General features: G+C 38.7%; 1 protein-coding gene across 3 annotated transcripts in view; it reads left to right on the top strand.

Annotated features, from left to right (window-relative positions):
• Positions 1–21,100, top strand: part of grid2 (glutamate ionotropic receptor delta type subunit 2) — a 562,418-nt gene that overhangs the window by 307,859 nt on the left and 233,459 nt on the right. For all 3 annotated transcript variants that reach the window (XR_002873852.1, XM_023958368.1, XM_023958369.1), the window contains exon 3: positions 9,190–9,477. Coding sequence is in view for 2 of the 3 variants with exons in the window: in XM_023958368.1 (XP_023814136.1) it covers positions 9,190–9,477 (288 nt within the window). In the remaining variant the exon portion in view is untranslated. The remainder of the gene's footprint in view (positions 1–9,189; positions 9,478–21,100) is intronic.

Genomic DNA, 21,100 nt, shown 5'->3' with positions numbered 1-21,100 from the left:
TTTAGCATGTTCCTGTGGCAACGTTTTGCAAATGAAGGCAATAAATGAATAAAATAAAGCTTAAAATTGCATTTCGGAGTATTTCTTTATTCATATCGCTTTAAATCAGAAACAGACGAAAAAATGGCTGGCGACTAAATCCACATCCGTCTTTCTTTTCCTCGTCTGAGCTGCCATCTGGCTCAAAACCGTACAGCTGCTTCGCTCCGATATTGCTCTCCAGCTTTGCTGCACCAGTAATGTTAGCTTCGGGCTGAAAGGGGGCGTAAGCTAGCGGGTGAGATGGATGATGGGAAGTCGGGGTAAAGGCTTACTCCGTGCCAACAGTTCCGCCCGGGCAAATTTCTAACAAACTCCTGCCGCTCTGCAGACACTATGTCCCTGAAAACACCAGTTTTTTATTTTGTGGCTAAAATAACAGCATAATCATAATCAAAAGACCACTGCACGCTTTTACAATAGATCGAAAGATGATCGCAGTAGGTCTGCATTGAGGTGCAGTTGAATAAAAGCAGGATCAGAGGAAGACACCCATAATGTTTCCATACAAAGCAGAGAACACACAGATCTCTAGAGAACAAAGTCTGGAGTGAGCTAGATGATGTGAAATGTCGCAGGATGAAGGGAGCAAAGGCAGTCCATTAAATGTTAATGAGGACAGGGTGGAAGGTGATGATGCATTCACAGGAGCAGGAATAAGGAAAACTCATGTTTGTGGGAGGGGAAAAAAAAGAAATCATTGTGTTTTCAGAAACAGGAAGTGCCAGGAGTCAAACAGCCTACAGTGATGAATTTTTAGAAAATCAAAGTTGAAAAGGGCATGTTATATTCAACTCATTCTACCTCCCTGATCACATTAATTCAAATTCTAATTCCCCGAGGGATTGTATATCAGCAAACCAGCAGTCCTCACAAGCACACAGAAGCACACTGAGGCATTTATAGAGCGGAGCATATTTTCAGCCTGCCAGCGCTGTGAGTAAGCATCTCTCACTGCCACTCAACGCAGAGCTGTGCGAACGACACAATGCATGCAGCGGTTCTGAGCAGAGGATCTGGAACAATGCACAAAACCATACACAGACGCAGCAGGTCGTCCGCACACCGCCTCCCTTCCACACAAACTGACACAGCTTTTGACAGAGAGAGAGAGGCAGTTCCGGCTGTGCTGGAGCTCTAGCAGCTTTTTTAAAATGAAGCTCCTGGTCGTTTTCACGTCTTACAAGTAGCAGGTCCCCTTTCTTTTTAGTCAAGTAACTCTTTCCTGACTCCATTGTCAGAATTAGGGGCTTTTAAATGATGGTAAATGGTAAATGGCGTATACTTATATAACGCTTTCTACCTTCTTTTGAAGGCCCAAAGCGCTTTACAGTCACAGTCCCATTCACCCATGCACACACATATTCACACACTGGTGGTGGCTCCGCTGCCGAACACTGGCGCCAACCTCCCACCAGAGGCAAGGTGGGGTTCAGTGTCTTGCCCAAGGACACTTCGACACATGGGCGTGCAAGGCGGGAATCGAACCTGCAATCTTATGATCATGGGTCGACCACCCTACCACTGCACCACGGCCGCCCACACAAATAGTCTCTTTTTATTTATTTTTTATTTTGGATATTTAAATTCATACTCAAAATGTATTTAATAAAGAATAGATTTATTTGATCTAATGTTTTTAATTTCCAAAACACATTTTTGAGTGGTCCACAGTAATAACAATGTACAATACAGCAAATAAATGGCACTTATTTTGTGTTATTGCTATTTTGTTAAAAACAGCAACATACTTTTTGCAAATTATGAAAATGTTTGAAAACATTTTAGACCCGAGGTGGGTGAGTATTCAAAAATTTTATTCAGGTATTGTTACTTTATATTACTCAAATACTCAAAATATTACTCAAGTTAAAGTAGAGATTAGACAGCCGAATGATTACTTGAGGAAGAGTAATAAAGTACTTAGAATAAAATCTACTCAAGTGTGAAACAATGCAATTAAATAAGTTTCAATAAGGCTTGAAATAAGTACATAACTTTTTTTAAATAAAACTTTGGGCAACATTTTCTGCAACAAATAAAAGACAAGAAATTGTTGGAAACCATTCCCTCCTTTTCTTTGCAAAACATTGTCCTTCATTTGTGAACAGTAACATGACTTTCTGGCTTCGTATGATTGGTCACATGGAGTCACGTGTAGTTGTGGTGGAAGTTTCTCCACCACAGGATGGATTTAGATTATTTTGAAATTATATTTCAGTTGAAAGTAACGGTAACCAGCAGCAAGAGGCCCAGTGTACTAAAATGAAAGTCGCTTGTTTTTCTATAGATGTACTCAAGTAAAAATGAAAAAAAAGTATGTTGTATCATGACTACTCTTCACAAGTACAATTTTTTCCAAAAGTTACTTAAGTAAATGTAACACGTTGCTACCCACCTCTGTTAAAGACCCACTCTGTTATAAATTGTGTTTTGAGTCTGCCACATGATTTTGTGGCATTTTTCTGATGATGGAGTCATATATATAGAAAATTGAGTTTAAAATTGCATTTTGGAGTATCTGTCTTTGAATCACTGTGAATCAGGAGCAGATGAAAAAACAGCAGTTTTTTTAAAAACTTTTGGATGTGACATAAAGCTACAACAGCAAGCTTCAAGCTCTCTGCTCTGCTCTATTAATTTTAGGTAATGTTATGTTGGGGTTAAGAGTCAGGAAATTAGCTAGAGAGAGTGTAAACAAAGCGATAATGGGAAGTGTGGGCAGGCTTGTTCCATCCTGCCCACAACTCAGAGGAAAATTTCTGATAAACTTCTGCCGCTCTGCAGAAACTATGCTCTCAAAAACAATCCTTTTCTTTGTTTTGTTGATAATCATAATTCACATATTTGAAATTTACTGAAAGATTATCAGAATGGAATGTAAATGGATGTAAAAAAACACCAACTATGTGTTTTGTGGCAAACATTTCTTTTGTTGTCATTGAGTATATAAGTTAGGTTACTGCAATAAAAATAAAAAGGAAAAAAATAAAAATAAAGATATATTAATATAGTAATAAAGTGAGGCTCTCTATTCAAAGACTAGCTCATAAACGTGTTTATATTTGATATTGACTCTCTTGGTTTCCATCTTCCTCATTTTACTTCCCAGTCACTAGGCCCCAGAAGCTGCAGGACGGCGTCTCTGTGTGATTGAGTGTATGGTGTGTGTCAGTGTGTGGTGGGAGGAAAGCTGCTTGGAGAAACATATAGAGAGAAAAGTCAGTCACACCCGGCTGCAGGTGAAGTACTTACAGTCCATTTATTCTGACAGACCGACAAGGGGGAGAGGGAGCCAAATAACATGCTCTGGTGCCAAACAACACATGTACAGCACACAAAGAAAAACAAAAACATGCATCAAAATGTCCACACACAAAGATTAAATGTGTGAAGTTATGATTCAATGGATGGAAAAAACAAAAAAAAAAACAAAAAAAACTATGACATGCACAGAAAACTATGACATCTAAGAGCAGAAAACGGTTCGATAAAAAAATTATGTCAGCAAACCGTTATAAAATAATATGCAACCATTTAAAAATGTAACAGCGACAAAAAATAAAGCAAAGAACCAAAAAGTCCATAAATAACTAAGTAGATATACTTCCTTGGAGCTTGATGTCCCACTTGTGTGCATGTCAGTTAAAATGACTGACATTCACATCCTTCAGATAAACACATCACTGTAACTGTTTTACAGGCCTCATGGGCTCTAAGTGGTAATAATTCTAGAAAGATTTACCATGAGCCTGTGTGGTTTTTTATGTCAGAGAGGCTTCTGGGTGTCAGGATTAGCAGTGTTTATCCCTATAATTCTGTGTTTTCATTTGTGAAATCTACATTTATGAGACATGTTGCAGTATAACTTTCTCCTAAATAAATCACATTACTTACTTATTCCTTGTAGTCTTTTGTAGTCTTTTGCCCCCTCGTGTTCTTGTTATTGCCAGGGTTTCATACAATAGCGGACAAGTAATAAATTTTGGGTAGACCCTATAATTATTGTTATTCAGTCCAAATAACAACAATATGAATAAACATTTTATTAAGGGATCAAGTTAAACACATGTAATCCGAGTATCTTTTGGTCTTTTGATCTATTTTTAAAGCCCTCCGAGTAGTCTTTTTTTTTTAATGATGATGCTATTTTTAGCCAAAAATATAAAAAGCTGTCATTTTCATGGACATAGTTTCTGCAGAGCTGCAGTCGTTTTTATTAGAAATATTCCTCTGTGTGAATAGGTTAATATCAGTTGGTGTGCCCTGTGAGATAAGTCTCTAATCGTTAAAGTATGAATATACTTAAAACCTGTAAATATTTGTGGGCGTTCCATTTGTTGGTGTGTGTATGTGAGCACCAAGTCATGCGGTTTATTTATGACACTCTTATTTTGTGATTCTATCATCGACTGCCCCCTCCCTCTATATCCCTCATCTTATCCCCTTATGCCCCATCTCTCTTCGTGTTTTCCGTCCGGAAAAGAATGGAATGCATGTAAACATAATTATTATAAATAAAGTTTAACCTCAAATACAAAAGGGTTTAAATAAATAAGCACATTGTTTGTCTGAAGATCCATAAATCCCTGTTGTAACAGTAAAATCTGTCCAACGCAAGAGGCCTTCCGCTCTAATCTGCTTCCTCTGATGTTGGACAGGACAAGTTAGGGCTGTTGGTGCAGATCAAACCCACCCCCCTTCCCCTTCTTGTAACTGAGAGCTCTCTGTTTACACTCTCTCCTGCTAGCTTACAGCCCCTCACAATCCCAACCTAACATTACCAGTGCAACAAAACGGGTGAGAAGTATTGGAGCTCTCTAGCCGTACAGTTTTGAGCCTCTGGCTTCCCGTCCGCTCTTGATTCATATGATTGGAATAAAGAAATACCATTTTCTTTTTATATGTCCTCCATCATGAGAAAAATGTTTCAAGAACGTGTTAAAAACAGGATTTTCATGGGATTGGGTCTTTAACTTTAGAGTCTGTTATTGAGGTTCTGGTGTTTTATGTATGTGATGGTGGGTTGCAATAGCTCAGTGGAATAGCTTAAATAGAAGTAGGTCAGCAAAGCAACCAAAACAGCTCAACTTTTAACCAACACCTTTGGAGAACTTACTTTTCTACTAATTTATGAATTTTCTAACTTCTGTCAAACTGTGCCTCCATTCCAAACTGACAGCATCATCAAAATCTGCTCCCACATTTTGCAACAGCTGCTCTGGCCCTTTTTGCTCTCATTAAACCGATGCGTGCATCAGAGTGATGTAAAGTTGGGCTGGGGTAACGCAACGGGCCCTTTAAATCATTAGCAAAGACTATTAATGAGCCTAGTGCTTATAAGCCCCCCACAGACTGAACAGTGTATGGTGTGGAGGGAATGAGGGCACTAATTCTCCAAAGCGCCCTAATAAATAGAGGATTAACAAAGCCGTCTATTAGCAAAAGCTTTGATAATGCTAAGCTAATGCACTATAGCGAGTGAAATGCTGGCCTGAGTTAACATGACCGCTGTAATGTGGATGATGTCACAGCCGAAATAGAAATCACTTGTAAAAGATAAAAGCATTTATCCTTTGCAAATCTTAAAAGTGCACCCAAAAAAAGGGAGTGACCTTTTTTTCTCACAGCCATGTGCATACATTAGCTAAAATATTAAGGTACCAGTAAAATATGAATCTCTTGGTTCACAAAATGAAAGCGTGGTGACTATGACTAAGCAGTATGCACAGACTTAGTCAAATTTAATCATTTCTTGTTACACTTTAATTAATTCCTCAAAATGTGGACTCGTACAATGGGCAGTGAGATTCAAAGTGTTTTAACTCCTGCTCATTAATCATCTACATCAATGCCCAGGGAAAATGGAGGACTGAAACAAGCCTTCAGCTTTTTCTAAGAAGGAAAGTCATTCATTATAACGTCTTAGCCATTACATGTGAAATAGATTTGTGTTCATATATTTCCAAATTAAATAAATGTCCCTTAACTGCTGGAGTGACAAGTGTAGTCAACTTTCCCTGTAAGGTCTGTTTGAGATAGCCGTCCCAATAGGTCATTAATATAGTTCAGTAGGATTTACTGTAAATGGAAAAAAAGTACACAATGTCAACTGTTGAATTATTTATTTATTTTTTTCTGTAACCCAAATGTCTTAAGGTACCTACTCACCCTCGCGTGTGGCGAGTGTTCAAGAATGCGCTACATGTGTTCTTGAACGTTCTTGAACACTTACCATTTACCAACGCTTATCTGCTTCCTAGTGGTACAGTAGAGGCTTGGTGCAAAATGTAAAAGTGGTGCAAATCTTTCACAGCTCTATTCCGATGTTTGAAAGATTTGGTGTCATACAATTCCGTCTGGGCACAAACTGTTATTATTAGTTTCTTCTTCGTTACCACATTTACAATGATTAGTGCTACTGTGTTTTGAAAGAACACCGCAGAAATGTCACTACCAAATCCAAGTCCTTGACTGGTCATTCAGTTCAGAGTTTTCGCGATGTAGCAGCAAATAAGTTCGACCGCCTGAATTTCTAGTGTGTGGTCAGTAAGCACCCGATATTTTAAATAGAGCCCACGACCAGACTTAAAAAACTTTCGCAGTGATGCATGAACGCCAGAGTTCTGAAAGCAGAAGCCTGAAATTCGGGGTGACGCGCGTTTACATAGACTTTTCATTGAACGCGTGTCTGTGTTTAGGTACCTTTTATTCACTGTATAAGAGAGAACTGGACGGATCACGTGTGACGTCACCCATGGAAAACACCTTACTTTAGCAAACTGAAGCCAATTCAGGCGCCATTTTTCCGCGATATGGATGTTGCCATATTGGAGCCAGACAACAGTGATTGGTCTGAGTTGACATTTCTATGGCAGCTACGGTCAGCAATTAGGAGTATGTTCAAAGACCACAACTCTTCCACGCAAAGTGGGCTCAGGAAAATCTGCCAATCAGACTCTTATGGTGGGGCCAGCGGGCACAGCATGCTTTTACTGAGGCATCTGATTGGTCAGTTTATAACTTGAATAACTTTCGGGGGGAAAAATGAAAACAAATTAGGATTAGCAAGAAGATGTTAAAAAGAGGTTTCACGGCAAAAATAGTATTCTGACAAATATAATGACTAAAAAGTAATAACGTTTTATTTCTCAATAGTAGTCTATGGGATTTTGTCTTCTTGGAGCCAACAGGTACTTCTTAATTGGAAAACTAAAGGGGAGGGATTGCTCTGTCCAGTTCCTTCATATAGTGAGTGGTACCTTTATACAACAGAACTTGTAGAACAAACTTTTTTCAGATGCTGAATTGATTTTATGTAGTATCCATGTTTTTTCTTTTACACTCGTGCAAGCACAGAGAACATTTTTCATTCTGCCTCCCTCAGCACCATAAATCTGTTTTCCAAAGCATTTCTTTCTCGGAAAATGTATTTTCGACTCTTTTTCTTTGTTTAGTTCATATTTGATGACTCCCTGTGGCACCACAGGCTTTGTGTATTTTAAATAGTGTCGTTATTCATTTCCTTTGGGCACCATGTTTGTGTATTTTTCCCATTTTCCTCATTGTATTTAAAATCTTTTGCCTCTTCCACTTTTTATGTGTTTTATCCAGCGTCTCCTTAACAAGATTTTAGTGGACTGAAAAGTGAAAGAAAACTCTTTCACAGTGAAGGACACAGTGAAGAGCAATATGGGGAAACAAAGTGAGGGATGAAATACAGTTTAAGATAGATGAGGGATAAAAAGCAGGGGTATCAATGCAAGGTCAAAAAGTATGCGGTTAAGCAGGTGAAAGCCATAAACTGTGAGAGACAAAGAAAATGAGGAAAATGATGCAACATTGTAGTGATGAAATAAAAGGTAAGCAACAGGGGAAAAAAATAGTCTATGTTTGAGTTACCATTCAAATAAACAACAGGAGAAAGTAACAGTGAGTTAAAGACCCACGCCAATGAAAAATAACATGGTATTGTGATTGCAAATTTCCATTTCTGAGCATTTCTTTATTCAAATTCTTGTGAATCAGGAGTAAACAGAAAAAAAGGATGCTGGAAAAAGCTTGTAGCAGCGATGTAGGGGCTACAGATTGATGATTGGAAGAGGAAACTTGCTTACTACACGCCAGTTATTCCGCCCAGAATTCATAGATGCATTTCTAACCAACTTCTGCCACTCTGCAGAAACTATGTTGACAACACAGATTTCTCGATTTTGGCTAAAAACGGTATAATCATCATTACAAGACTACTGGGAACAATGGGAATGCTTTCAGTGTAAATCAGAGTGGGACTTTAAAGACTAGTAGGTTGAGAAGAACATAAACCTGAAAAAAGGTGATTACAAACCAGGGTGACTCCTGATTTAGGATAGCATATAGGGTTCTGTCAGATGAAAGTCACAGAAAGACTGTGGCTTTCAAATAATAAGGACTTAATGATAAACACCCAGAGAGGCTTTTTGGACACAGAAACAAATGTAGGTGGAATTATATGTGAGAAAAGGACATAAAGAAGCTTTGATACCATGGTAGTTTCAACAGTGAACAAGAAATGCATGCAAATTTGAGACTAAATGCATTCAGTGGACAAAAATAAGAATAAAAAGTGACCCCAAGATTGAATTTTCTTATTTATCGACTGCATTATTTCATAGTTCCTTTTTTATCCACAGGGTCTATCCTTTTAATCATATGAAAATATCTAGTTGACACTTGTTCCCTCATTAAACTATGTCCATGCTGAAACATTTGTAAATTAATAATGAGCAAAAATGTGTTTGCATATATTTTTTCTTTGGTTTCATAGGGAGGAAATAAATTTCTTCACTGGTGTTGTTTCTCTGGTCATGTATGTTTCCTTCCCTGTGCATTGGTGTTTAACTTAGAACGGATACCGTGAGACTGTAACCGCTTTGGGCCTCAAAATAAATATGCAGTACATGTAAGAAGATGAAACTGCCTGCCAAATCTTTCCCTCCCACTCAGTAAGTGCTGCAGTGTGGTGACCTGTAGAATAAGAATATCTTCGTCTGGGTGTAAATTTGACCACAAATAATTGCTGGGTGTCAAACCCATTGTTTTGTCAGAATCAAAGGTATGGTGTAAAATAACCTCTTTCCTTCATTGTCTTTGTTTCTCCTTTCCACGCAGCCTGTGAACTGATGAATCGCGGTATCCTGGCTCTGGTCAGCTCGATTGGGTGTATGTCGGCAGGCAGCCTTCAAACCCTGGCTGACGCCATGCACATTCCTCATCTCTTCATCCAGCGTTCCACGGCGGGAACGCCTCGTTCTACCTGTCCACCAACCAGTCGCACGCCCGGAGCAGACGACTACACCCTCATGGTTCGTCCCCCGGTGTATCTCAATGAGGTCATCATGCAGGTGGTGTCTGAATACAGCTGGCAGAAGTTTGTCCTCTTCTACGATTCTGACTTTGGTAAGGAATTTGTGTTCTGTTTGTTCATTGCGTTCAAGGTGTCATCTGTAAGACAGTGGTCGTTTTTAAAGTCAATAAGTAGCAAATAAGATTCAGCTTTTATTCTCATATTTCCTTTTAAATATCTAAGAAATTTACTTTTGGAGAACCCAGCCTCGGATGTGAACTGAATTAAACATATCAGATGATTGAACATCAAACCAAAAAAAAAAGGAACTGAAAAGCACTGAGCGGTTTAGTCCGGTATTTTGAGCGGTCCCTTTTTAAAAGCCGAACAAACTGTCCCATTTTTGGGCCCCTGCTGGTTGTGGGTCCATAGAAAAATGGAACGGATTGGTTAGGGTGGAGCTACTATTGTAATCCACTGATCGACCGAAGTTCATGACGACAAAAGAAAACTGCTGGATTCCCTTTTTGCCGCCCACAATCGTCTCTCAATCAACATTAAATGCTTTGCATGTACCAAGAGCCAAGTGGAAAAAATGAGCTCCTGGATGACCTCCTATGTTGTTGTTAGCTTCACCCCGCATGGGCCATGACGGTCCTACTTTGAGTTAAAAACACTCACCTGAATTGCCTGGACCATTCTAAACTGGTCTGGACCGGACCATACTGTAGCGCCGAGTGGAAACGAGGCTTAAATTAATGGTTTGTGGTAACAGGGAGAATTAGCCAGCAAGACAACCCTAATTTACAATTAACTAGACTAAATTAACCCAAAAATCCTGTGAAAATGTGGGAATTTGTATAATCAAACCAATACAGGTGCAAATAATAAAGCAAAAATCAGAATTCTTTTCTGCACATGCCACAAACATTTTGCCCTGGTTTCAAAGAGCTGTGTGTAAAAGGTCACATTTGGAGACACACCAAAGCCTCTGGTGGGAATTCATTAACACTCTAATGAGAATGGCATTTTTTTTTGGTGTTTTTATTATGTTCTTGTGGCATTTTACTCATTATGGAGGACACAGTTTCAGAAAGTTAAGCGTAAAATTGCATTTCTGAGTATTTCTTTATTCAAACCGTTGTGAAATGGGAACAGTAGACAAAAATGCCGTTTGATGCCGAAAGTATGCTGGGTGGCCCATAAGCTTCCTGCTCTGAACTGTTAGCAACGGGAAGGGAAGGGGGGAAGGGGGGTATCAACTCAGAGTAGAGGTAAGATCGGGCCTAAAAAATCCAGCCCGACCCGACACAGGCCCGCGGGCATTAAAGCCGAACCGGGCCCGAACCCGACCAATTAACTTGACTTGCAGGCCCGAGCCCGAAGCAAACCCGAAATTTCAATTTATCCCATAGTATTTTTGGCAGAAATAAACGCCAGATTTCTTAAAGTTAAAATAATCTACATATTTTTATGATCATGATAAATGCATTTGCACAACGAAATAACGCTGAAACACAGAATAAAAGGCCAGACAAAGAGAGTTAAAGAGAGATCTTGATGCACACTCGCTTAATTACGCGGAGAAATACTGCAGCCGCTGCGGTGCGTGTTTGCCTTTTCAGTTCCCCTGTCTTAAGTTTATCCTTGACTTCTTGCCGCTCCATATCGGGGATACCTAAACAAAATAGATGCGGACTTGCTGAGGGAAGATTACATTCACAACACACAACACGTGCGCAGAGCTGCGGGGGGCCGGCGCCCCCCTCTTTCTGCCAGTTGCTAGACCACAGTATATGTCAATCAATGGTGGGTTGGTGACTGGTGGGATAGAGGGGGCGGGGTCTACCTGTGTGTGTGTGCGTTCGGTGAACGTTCTCCCTCTGAGTAGGAAGAAGCTCGCTGTGCCTTTCGGTTCGTGCTGTAACTGTTCTGACATACATACCCGTATTTCGGGTCGGGTCGGGTTCTGACTCGGGTTTGGGCTTAAGATCTTACCTTTAACTCAGAGGCACATTTCTAATGAACAAATTTTGCTTTTTTTCCTTGATAATCAAAAAACAGAGAGAGTAAATCAAAACCAATATTATCAATTTCATTTTTCACTTAGGAAGATCTCTTAAACATAGCCTGTTTTCACCTGTGAAGATTGCTTTCAATGTTACCTGACCAAATTGTTAAAGGTTTTTCTGTATTGAATGAAATCCCAAAGCTACGGAAAGTATGAAGAGGAAAAACTAATGTTATTTTTTATTCCATTGTATTGCCTCTTAGGGCTAAATATGTAAGTAGATGGGGGTTTACATAGCATCTCTATACATCTACCAAGTCACAGTGATGCAACATGCATCTTTATTCTGGTGACAAATCCTTTAGCCTGCTCCTGTGTGTGTGTTTTCTCATTTATCCTCCTCCTTCTCTCTCAACCTCTTTACAGTCCATTAACTCTAACATTTTGCCAGAAAAATAATGTCCTTTTCAGAACGTGTCTGCAGTGCCAGTCTATAACTTACCTTGAAAAAGATAACCTAACTAGCAGGTATGTCTAGGTGTTTGATTCATATGTAGTATACAGTTTTTGCTCTCTCAGTTCAGCCTTGAAGTGATGATGAAGTCTGATCGCTTTAGCAGATATTAGGTTGCTTTTTCAAAAAAGATCTTATAAAACACATTACTGTGTTGATATACTCACAGGATTAAACGTCTGTCTCTATCTTCTTATTGCTAACAGACTTGCTCTCTGCTTATTCTCTCTTTTTCATCCATCGTATTGTTTTATTTCAAAAATGCACATGTAATGTTTTGTTCCTTTACTTAGTTCAGCCCAGTTAATTGAACTTAGTTCAATTAATCAGTAGCCGCAGTTACATGTGCAAAATATCTTGATCGGATCAAAGATCGGATTAGAATTCAACCGTGTACATGGGCCCAGAAAAACGTTTCCAGATTATAACCACACTTTCGGTCGGAATAAATCATTCGCACATGCACAGTTCTCTCTAAAATACCGGTATAGGAAATGAGTCACGCTGTAAATAAGCTAAATCTTCATTTTCTAAATGTGCTTTTATTATTGTTATGGTTATTATGAAGCGCCTGTTCACTCATCATTTTATTTATTTTATTTTTAATCCGTGGGGTCAGTGCTTTTTTCGTGCCGGAACGGAGCTGGAAGAAGGATTAAAAGAAAGCTAACTCGCGCTAACAACAACATTAGCCTGGATGAACATAAAATCGATGCTGGAAATGCTGCAATCTGCATCTCGGCTGCACGTAAACATGTGGGAATAACATCAGCCTTTATTTTGTCGGGACACGACTGGAAAGACATTTCCATTTTGATTGTTTAAACGGTTTCTAAGGACTGAGCGACAATCCTGCTCCGAAACGCTCACACCCCGCCCCAAAGCCGCTGTGTGAGCTGGCGGCCCGAGCCCTGCTTGAGCAGCTTGCTGACCCAGAGCAGTGGGACGGATCACAGTCCAAAGTCTCCCAAAAGATAACAAAACAAAAAAAGGCACACGTAACAAAGGATCCTCCCTTCCCCTTACACACAAAGTTATAAGTTTGGCTGCTCCACTCAGAGACACGGTTTGCTCGGTCCACCGGCACCCGAGCCTGGACCACGCAGGGTCCAGACGAAGTCTGTGAAGTAGGCTGCACTGACAGATTTCAATTTTTTTTGCTGCTGTTAAGAACGGTAGGCCCTGCAATCATTGCCTTTGAGTAATGATGTGACATTTGTTCGGACGTTTCCATGCATTCTTCGAGCAAATATACCAACAATCTCTAAAGCTTACTTTAGGACAGAGGAGACAGAAGAAAACTGTGTGTAAGTTTACAATCTAACTTTTAAAAGTCTGCATGTCCAAAGTCCAGCCCATGAGCCAAATGGGCCAAATGACGCCCGGGTTCAGGCTCTTGTCATACCCACCACTCTCTTTTTTTTCCTGTCCAACAGCTGATAGGGGGTTATAAATCTTCAGACACACAAGGTGTATATTTGTATAAACCCCTTGTGTATTTGGGGCTAGGCTTTATATATATTAAATATATGTGTTTACCCTTTGTTTTTGTTAGATTGAATGGCAGCTGCAAATTTGATATCATGGACCCATATTGGCGTCCCTGTTTGCTTTCAGATGACATGCAGTATTCAATACCCCTTGTGCTATCCAAGGCACTTTAACGTTGTGAGTGGGGTCATGTGGACCCCACAAGACAATGCGCTAAACTTGTGATCTTCACTGGTGTCTATTAATTACATGAAATCCTTTTCAACCTTTATCCACCTTTGTCATGGTAGGGATAACAGGTCAATGTAAGGCATTGGCATGCATTTTGACCCCACAAGATGGCACAAGGGTTAAATAGATAAGCTGTTTTAATGTTTTAAGAGATTTAAGTTCAGCCTGAAGAAAGGATTGCATATTGGTCTTTCTTTTGACGAGCATTGTCCCACTGCTTTGGCTATGAAGAAGTCCTGTTTACCAACCAAAACCAGATGCCAAAAACAAGAGGCTGGTCGAGTTGAGTCATGGCATGTCATGGGAAAAACAGTTCTTTAGTCATTCAGGTGAGACCACTGTTGGGGCAGTGATCCTAATGGGTAAAGCTTCCATGCTCTTTCCATTTTACTTTGCACTCAAATGTCTGATGTCAGTGAAGGTGTTTTGCCGTCTAATGGAAAACACTCAAAGGAACAAGTACACACCTAAAAGCTTCAGTTCATTCAAGGCAGTATGAGAGTTTTCAGCCTATGGTTATTTTCATCTTGATTTACTCCTTATAGCTGCAGTGAAAGCCCCATTTCACTCATTGCAGTCAATTAACACAATTAATGTGTTGTATGCATTGATCTCTAATGTGGCCTCTGCAATGAAATTGTTTTGCAATGCTTTCTTCAGGCTCAACTTCAATCTTTCAAGACATTAAAGCATTTTATCTGTGTATTGAATACTGCATGTCATCTAAAAGCAAGCAGGGAGTTCAACCAAGCAGCTTATACTGGATGAATATAGAGTAGTGGCTAATGCGGCCCCTCTGGAAATGCTGCTCTATTCACAACTCTGGGTAATAATTGACATGATATAATCAGCCCCCAACAACCCTAACAAAAGAATTTCATCCAAATGGTATTTGTGAAAAACATGAACAGACTTGTGAACCAGGTGATATTAGTTTAGATATATAGTCTGTTTTAAAGCCTAGTGTCTTTGTCCAAAAATTAAAAATAGCAATAAATATGCACTCACCGGCCACTTTATTAAGGCCGCTATCCAGTACGGGTTGGACCCCCTTTTGCTTTCAGAACCTAATCCTTTGTGATGTAGATTCAACAAGGTACTGGGCACATTCCTCAGAGAGTTTGGTCCATACTGACATGACAGCATCATGTAGTTGCTGCAGATTTGTCAGCTGTACATCCATGATACCAGTCTGTTGTTCCCCCACATCCAAAACACGCTCTATTGAGTTGAGAGCTGGTGACTGTGGAGGCCATTTAAGGACAGTGAATTTATTGTCATGTTCAAGAAACCAGTGTGATATGATTCGAGCTATTTGACATGGCGCCTTATCCAGCTGGAAGTGCCCATCTGTGGTCGTAAAGGAATGGACATGATCAGCAGCAATACTCAGATAGGCTGTGGTGTTGTAACCATGGTCAGTTGGTATTAAGGGGTCCAAAGTGTGCCAAGGAAATATTCCACACCACTACCACAAGCCTGAACCGTTGATACACGGCAGGATGGATCCATGCTTTCATGTTGTTGACACCAAATTCTGACCATTTGAATGTTGCAGCAGAAATAAAGACTTAGCAGACCAGACAACGTTTTTTCCAATCTTCAATTGTCCAGTTTTGAGCCTCTGAGATTTGTAGACTCAGTTTCCTGTTCTTAGCTGACAAGAGTTACACCTGGTGTGGTCTACTTCAAGGTTGTGCGTTCAGAGATGCTCTCCAGCAGACCTCAGTTGTAACGAGTGGTTATTTGAGTTCCTGTTGTCTTTCCATCAGCTGGAACATTCCTGCCATTCTCCTCTGACTTCTGGCATCAACAAGGCATTTGTACCGACAGAACTGCTGCTCACTGGATAGTTTCTCTTTTTCAGACCATTCTCCGTAAACCCTAGATATGGTTCTGGATGAAAATTCCAGTAGATCAGCGATTTCTGAAATACTCAGACGAGCCTGTCTGGCCCCAACAACCTTGCCACATTCAAAGTCACTTCAATCCCTTTACTTCCCCATTCTGATGCTCAGTCTGAACTGAAGCAGACCGTCTTGATCATGTCTTCATGCCTAAAGGCATGTCTGATTAGAATTCTGCATTAACCAGCAGCTGGACAGTGGTGTATATCAGCCTAACCCACCTGGCCTTATGCAATTAAAAAAATGAACCCCATCGAAGCCTGCCAATAATATGCAGTTACATGGCTTTGAATGTATTCACAAATTCCAAACTTGTAACCACTTTTAATGAAATATTCCCTTCAGCGGTAAAGTCAAGTACCACTGTAATAGCGGCTCTATCATCTTAAAGCTTAAACCCACTCTACCACATTTAAAAGCCACATGGAAATTTCCCCAAAAATATGCATGTCTTTAATATGCATGTCTGCTCCTAACACTATTATTTTACTCTTGGCCTTAAATTTAACTTACAACAACTGAAAGTAGAAAAATCTGGATGTTTTCTAAATCGTATTTGTCCCTACCTACCATCATGTAGTTATGATGTTACAACATGGAAGCACACACACATATGTGCATGTATGTATGGACACACATATTAATACCCCAGTTAAGTCTCTCTATCCGCTTTGTGCCCTGAGACCTGTGATCCACCAGTCGGGTCCTGAGGGTTTTTGCTAGAGAAGTTCTCTCAGCCTCAGAAGGCCCTTTAAAGATATCACCATTGTTCCCCAATGACCTCACCCCATGTTCAAGGGGAAAAAGGGGAGACACGGGTGCCAGCGACAGAGAAAAAGACAGGCTTGTCCATTAAAGATGATAGCAATGTTCTCTAAAGGCCCTGCCTCTTTACAAGTGGAGGTCTTTGAAGAGCAGACAGTCAAGTGTGTCCTCTCAAATGAAGCTACAGCGCAACTGTCCTGATCCTTATTTTCAGCTCTACTGGTGCGTCCCGGACACTGAGAACACGTTTTTATTTTCTATTTTCTTTTGCTACATCTCATCTGTTCCTTCCCCCTTACAATTCATCTCCTCAGGGTAGATCTTTTTTTTCCCCCCAAACTTGAGATTTACTATATATTTACAAATGCCGTCACTTATAAAATCACCTTTACAATGAAGTCTGGTTTTTGTTTTTAATGCGAAAGGCTCTGGCTTTCTAAGGGGATGAAGTTATCGATCTCAAAAGCAATAAAAACTCCTTTAATACAGTGTAGTAAGCTCTCGAGATTGTCTGCATAGTCCAACTGAGACTCATGTGCAACACCTGCATGCTGTGTGCATGTTATTTTCTGATTTGTTCTAGTAAATACCTCAGGACAGGTTCATACATTAAATACAAAATCAATATAGTCAATGGAACCACCTTGTGAGGGAGCAGCTGCTGTTTGTCACAATCATGGGTGTACATGTAGAAGTACTGACAAGTTGTAATACCTGTTGTATGCATTTACTTTTCTAGATAGCTTTTTTGTGAAATTATCCATGTAAAAAAACATACATATTCCCCCTTTTAATAGATTGCTACAGGTATTTTACTATAACTAAAGAGACCAAATGAAGATGTGATGAGGCTTCATGTGAAAATAATTACATAACTGATGAGAAAAACTGTGAAAAAAGGGGAAAATATATAAAAACATGCATTTTAATACAAGAAAATGTTAAAAATAAAACTTCCCAAATAAATTATATAGAAAAAAAGACATGAAATAAATACAATCAGGAAATATTTGAATGTCTTTGATTTAACCTTTATCTTTGTTTTTGGGTCAAATTGACCCAGTTTCACAACGCAATATAAGGGTTAAAATGTTATTTGGTTCAATGGGGACTTTTGTTGTTGCTACAAAAGAATAATATAGAAAAATTTACTTTACAGTCTTTTAACTTAAAGCTGCAAAGACAAAAAAAAATTAATTATTTAAGTTCCATTAAAATCCTCTTTTGATCTATTGTAAAAGCGTTTACAATGGTCATAATTATTTCTCTGGCAGCTTTAGCCAAAATCAAAAAACCTGTGTGGTTTTCTAGGACATATATTCTGCAGAGTGGCAAATTAGAAATTGCTTTCAGAGTTGTGGGCAGGACTTGTCCATTGTATTTTCTCCTAAACGTACGTAACCATGCATCTGTTTTTCAAATGGTATTTTTTCATCTACTTCTTAATGACAATTTGAACAAAAAAAAATGTTCTAAAATACAATTTTAAGCTTAATATCTTATTTATGCCCTTCATCATTAAAAAAATACAACAAAAACATGTTAAAAAAAACAGAATATTCATGGAATGGGTGTTTAATAAAAACGTCAAAAACATAAAAATTAATAACTAAATAAGGGATAGAAGACTAGAGACTAAAAATCAACCTAACTTTAATCCTAAATACTTTTTGGAGATAAAATAAGGTACCAAATGATGGATGTGAAATGTATGCAGCCAGAAAACTCAGAATTAAGAGAACTCAGGAGATTAAAATAGGTAAAAGAAAGAGGGAAGAAGTGCTGAGAGTTGGAAGACGATGTCAAAGGCTGATCTATTGATGCAAACAGGTACACTCATAAATCAAAAAAAGGGCATCAAACTTACAAGGAGTTCATGCTGTATTTTGAATGGTTTTTACTCTAGAGGAGGAGATTTCTGAACATAAAGGGAATTTAAAAAATCATACTCATTTTATTCGGCAGGCAGTGGAGACGAGAGTTTCACGGAACAGAGATGAAAAGGCATTTCAAAGTAGGCCGGAGGTAAAAAAAATAAAAAAAATAAAAAGTCCTGGAAAAATCATCAACACAAAGACAAATATTGCCTGTGGATAAGCATCTCATCAACATCCTCCTCCTGCTTTCTTCTCTCTACCGAAGAGTATTATTGTCTAAACTTCAACGGAATATCCAATGAAACAAAACAACAAAATCTGTGTCAAAGTTTAAAGACAACATCCGACTGCAACAAATACAACATCTTCCATTAAATTTCAAGAAAGACCATTAGGGCCTTTTTGTTTTGACGGTCCGTTTATGAATGCATGGTGGTCAATTTATAGTTGACTGACTTTAATAATTACTACAATACAAAGGAAGAAAATACACACGGTAATGTTCTGCTAAAACAAATCAATATTTATGAAGTGCAGATTTGTATATGTTTAAGCATCAGTGTGGATCCCAAATAGTCTTCATGGATTTGTGAGGTAAAAGTAGGAAATTAAACTACAAAGGAGCACATTTAGGTAGTAGGTATTGACACTTCTGACTAAAGAAGAAAAACAATTGTTGTTTTTAAATTAGACAACTCAGCATCCCAACCGTTGACTGTATATGAGAAATGGAAGTACCAACATGCTCAAATCCTATAGACTTTTATTGAGAAATAACTAGCTATTAATCTGTCATATTTGTCAGAATAACCATTCTTGCTGCGATGCCTGTTTTTTCTAACATGTTCTTGCTAATCCTAGGTTTTGTTCTTGATTTATTTTTTTTATTTTTTTGTGGTGCAAGTTATTCAAGTTATAAACTGACCAATCAGGTGGCTCAATAAATGTATGTGGTCTCCCAAGCCCAGTTTCAGTGGAAGGAGTGCGGCCTTCCAACAAGCTTGCTCCTGATTTGCGAGTGGTTGCCATGGAAATGTTGACTCAGACCAATGGTTGCCTATAAACGATTTCTGGTTCCAACATGATGGCGTCCATATTAAATAAAAAAATGGCAACTGAATTGACTTCATAATTGACTTCATGATTGGAGCTGGAAGTAAAGCATTTAGTTTTTATGGATAATCAACAGTTCCAAAAAGCATGAACCTGCAATAGTTCCTCTCCACAGTGGTTTTGCTTTATCCTAATGGGGGAATTTGAATGAATAATTATAATAACTTTATTTGTAAAGCACCTTTCGAGATGAAAATTACAAAGTGCTTCATAGTTATACATGATAAAACAGTAAAACATGGTAAAACACAAATATTATTGAGTGTTTCACTAATGAATTAAGAATATAAGAAAATATTCAAGCTTGAATATTTTATTGATTCATATATTTTGTTGCATGTTATGCTACAAAAACCTATATACAGATAAAGTATTCCCATTGAATTAAAATAAAATAAAAAACATACATTGTCTGTGGTATTTGGCAAGTTGCACTTCTCCTTACAGTTTCTTTAAAAAGAAAGAAAATACATCATATCAGGATCTGTTGTGATGGCAAAAAAAACACTTTCTGAAAATTCAATAAGAGATCAAGTATCTAGTCCATTTTCAGGGAAAGTATCAATCACTTACAAGGCCTGGAGCATGGTGGACTTAGAGGAGCCGCTCTGATGAGTGAATGGTAAAACTTCCCTCTAACATAACAATAGCTATGAAGGAAGGTTTTATTCCCTCAATAGGAAGATCAAGTGCATTACAGGAAAAGGAAGGTGAAAACTAAGTTCAGAGTCAGGTGCCAACTTTTTAAGTCCTGTTTCTCTGGATTACTTGAAGATGTAGGAAATTTGCAAGTCAGAGGGAGGTAAAAGTGGGGAGACCATAGAGATTTTGACAGTCAGCCAGGGAGCTGCACAGGCTGAATCTCATTTGAAGAAAATTTGAAATATTTTTTTCTCTCCCCTGACTCTCATGGGAACTCATGTATATGTGTTAACACCCTTTTTCTCACTGTTGGTCCATTTCATTTCTGCCTTGTATGATGTCAAAATGAATGTTGTCTCCCACTTTCACATATTCCTTTCACCAGGACAATTTTTTATTGTAGCATCAGAAGGCTACACGTGGGAATGATGTGTTTGAACAAGGTGGACAAAGCTATTTGTTGCAAATAAAATAGCATTTCTGAAGGAAAGTCTGCGCAGACAAGGTAGCCTATCGTATTTTCTGACTTGGAAGCGGCTAGTATGTTGAGGTGTCAGACTGTTTTTTATTACATGTCATTAGCAAGGTTGGTAGCACAGTCACAATAATGTTTGTTTTAACAGTATCAGTCTATTTTCTTACGTATCACCAACAAGCTAGTGTATTATTCTGAATTTGCAAATGTGTAGCGGCGTCTGAATGTGTTTTTATGTGTTACTGGCAAGGTTGGGAGTCAGCATAGACACAGTAATGTCTGTTTGAGCAGTATTAGTCTGTTTTCTTACGTATCGCTAACATGTTGGGTGTCATTGTAAATATGCTAACGCAGCAAATGTGTAGCGGTGTCTGGTTGTTTTCTCTTTTGTGTGTTACTAACAAGGTTGGGTTTTAGCATAGTCACAATGACGTTCGCCTTAGCGCTAGCAGTCGAAACTAAAGAATGTCACAAACAACTTTGGGTGTTAACAGGTATTGTGAATATGCTAATGTAGATAACGCTTCTAACGTGGATAACGTAAAGCGTGTTACAAGCAAGTTTACTGTAAACATTGCTAATAAAGTCTGACTGACGAACTTATCCTATTTTTAATGTGCCTATTTTTAATGTGCCTTATAGTTGCCTTCTCCTTATTTATGACATAACTTTGACAATAGACCATTTATTGAATCCAGTGTGCTCCAAAG

Source organism: Oryzias latipes, chromosome 9 (assembly GCF_002234675.1).
Source record: "Oryzias latipes chromosome 9, ASM223467v1".
In the NCBI taxonomy this organism is placed as follows: Eukaryota; Metazoa; Chordata; class Actinopteri; order Beloniformes; family Adrianichthyidae; genus Oryzias; species Oryzias latipes.
This window is presented reverse-complemented; position numbering and strand designations above follow the sequence as displayed.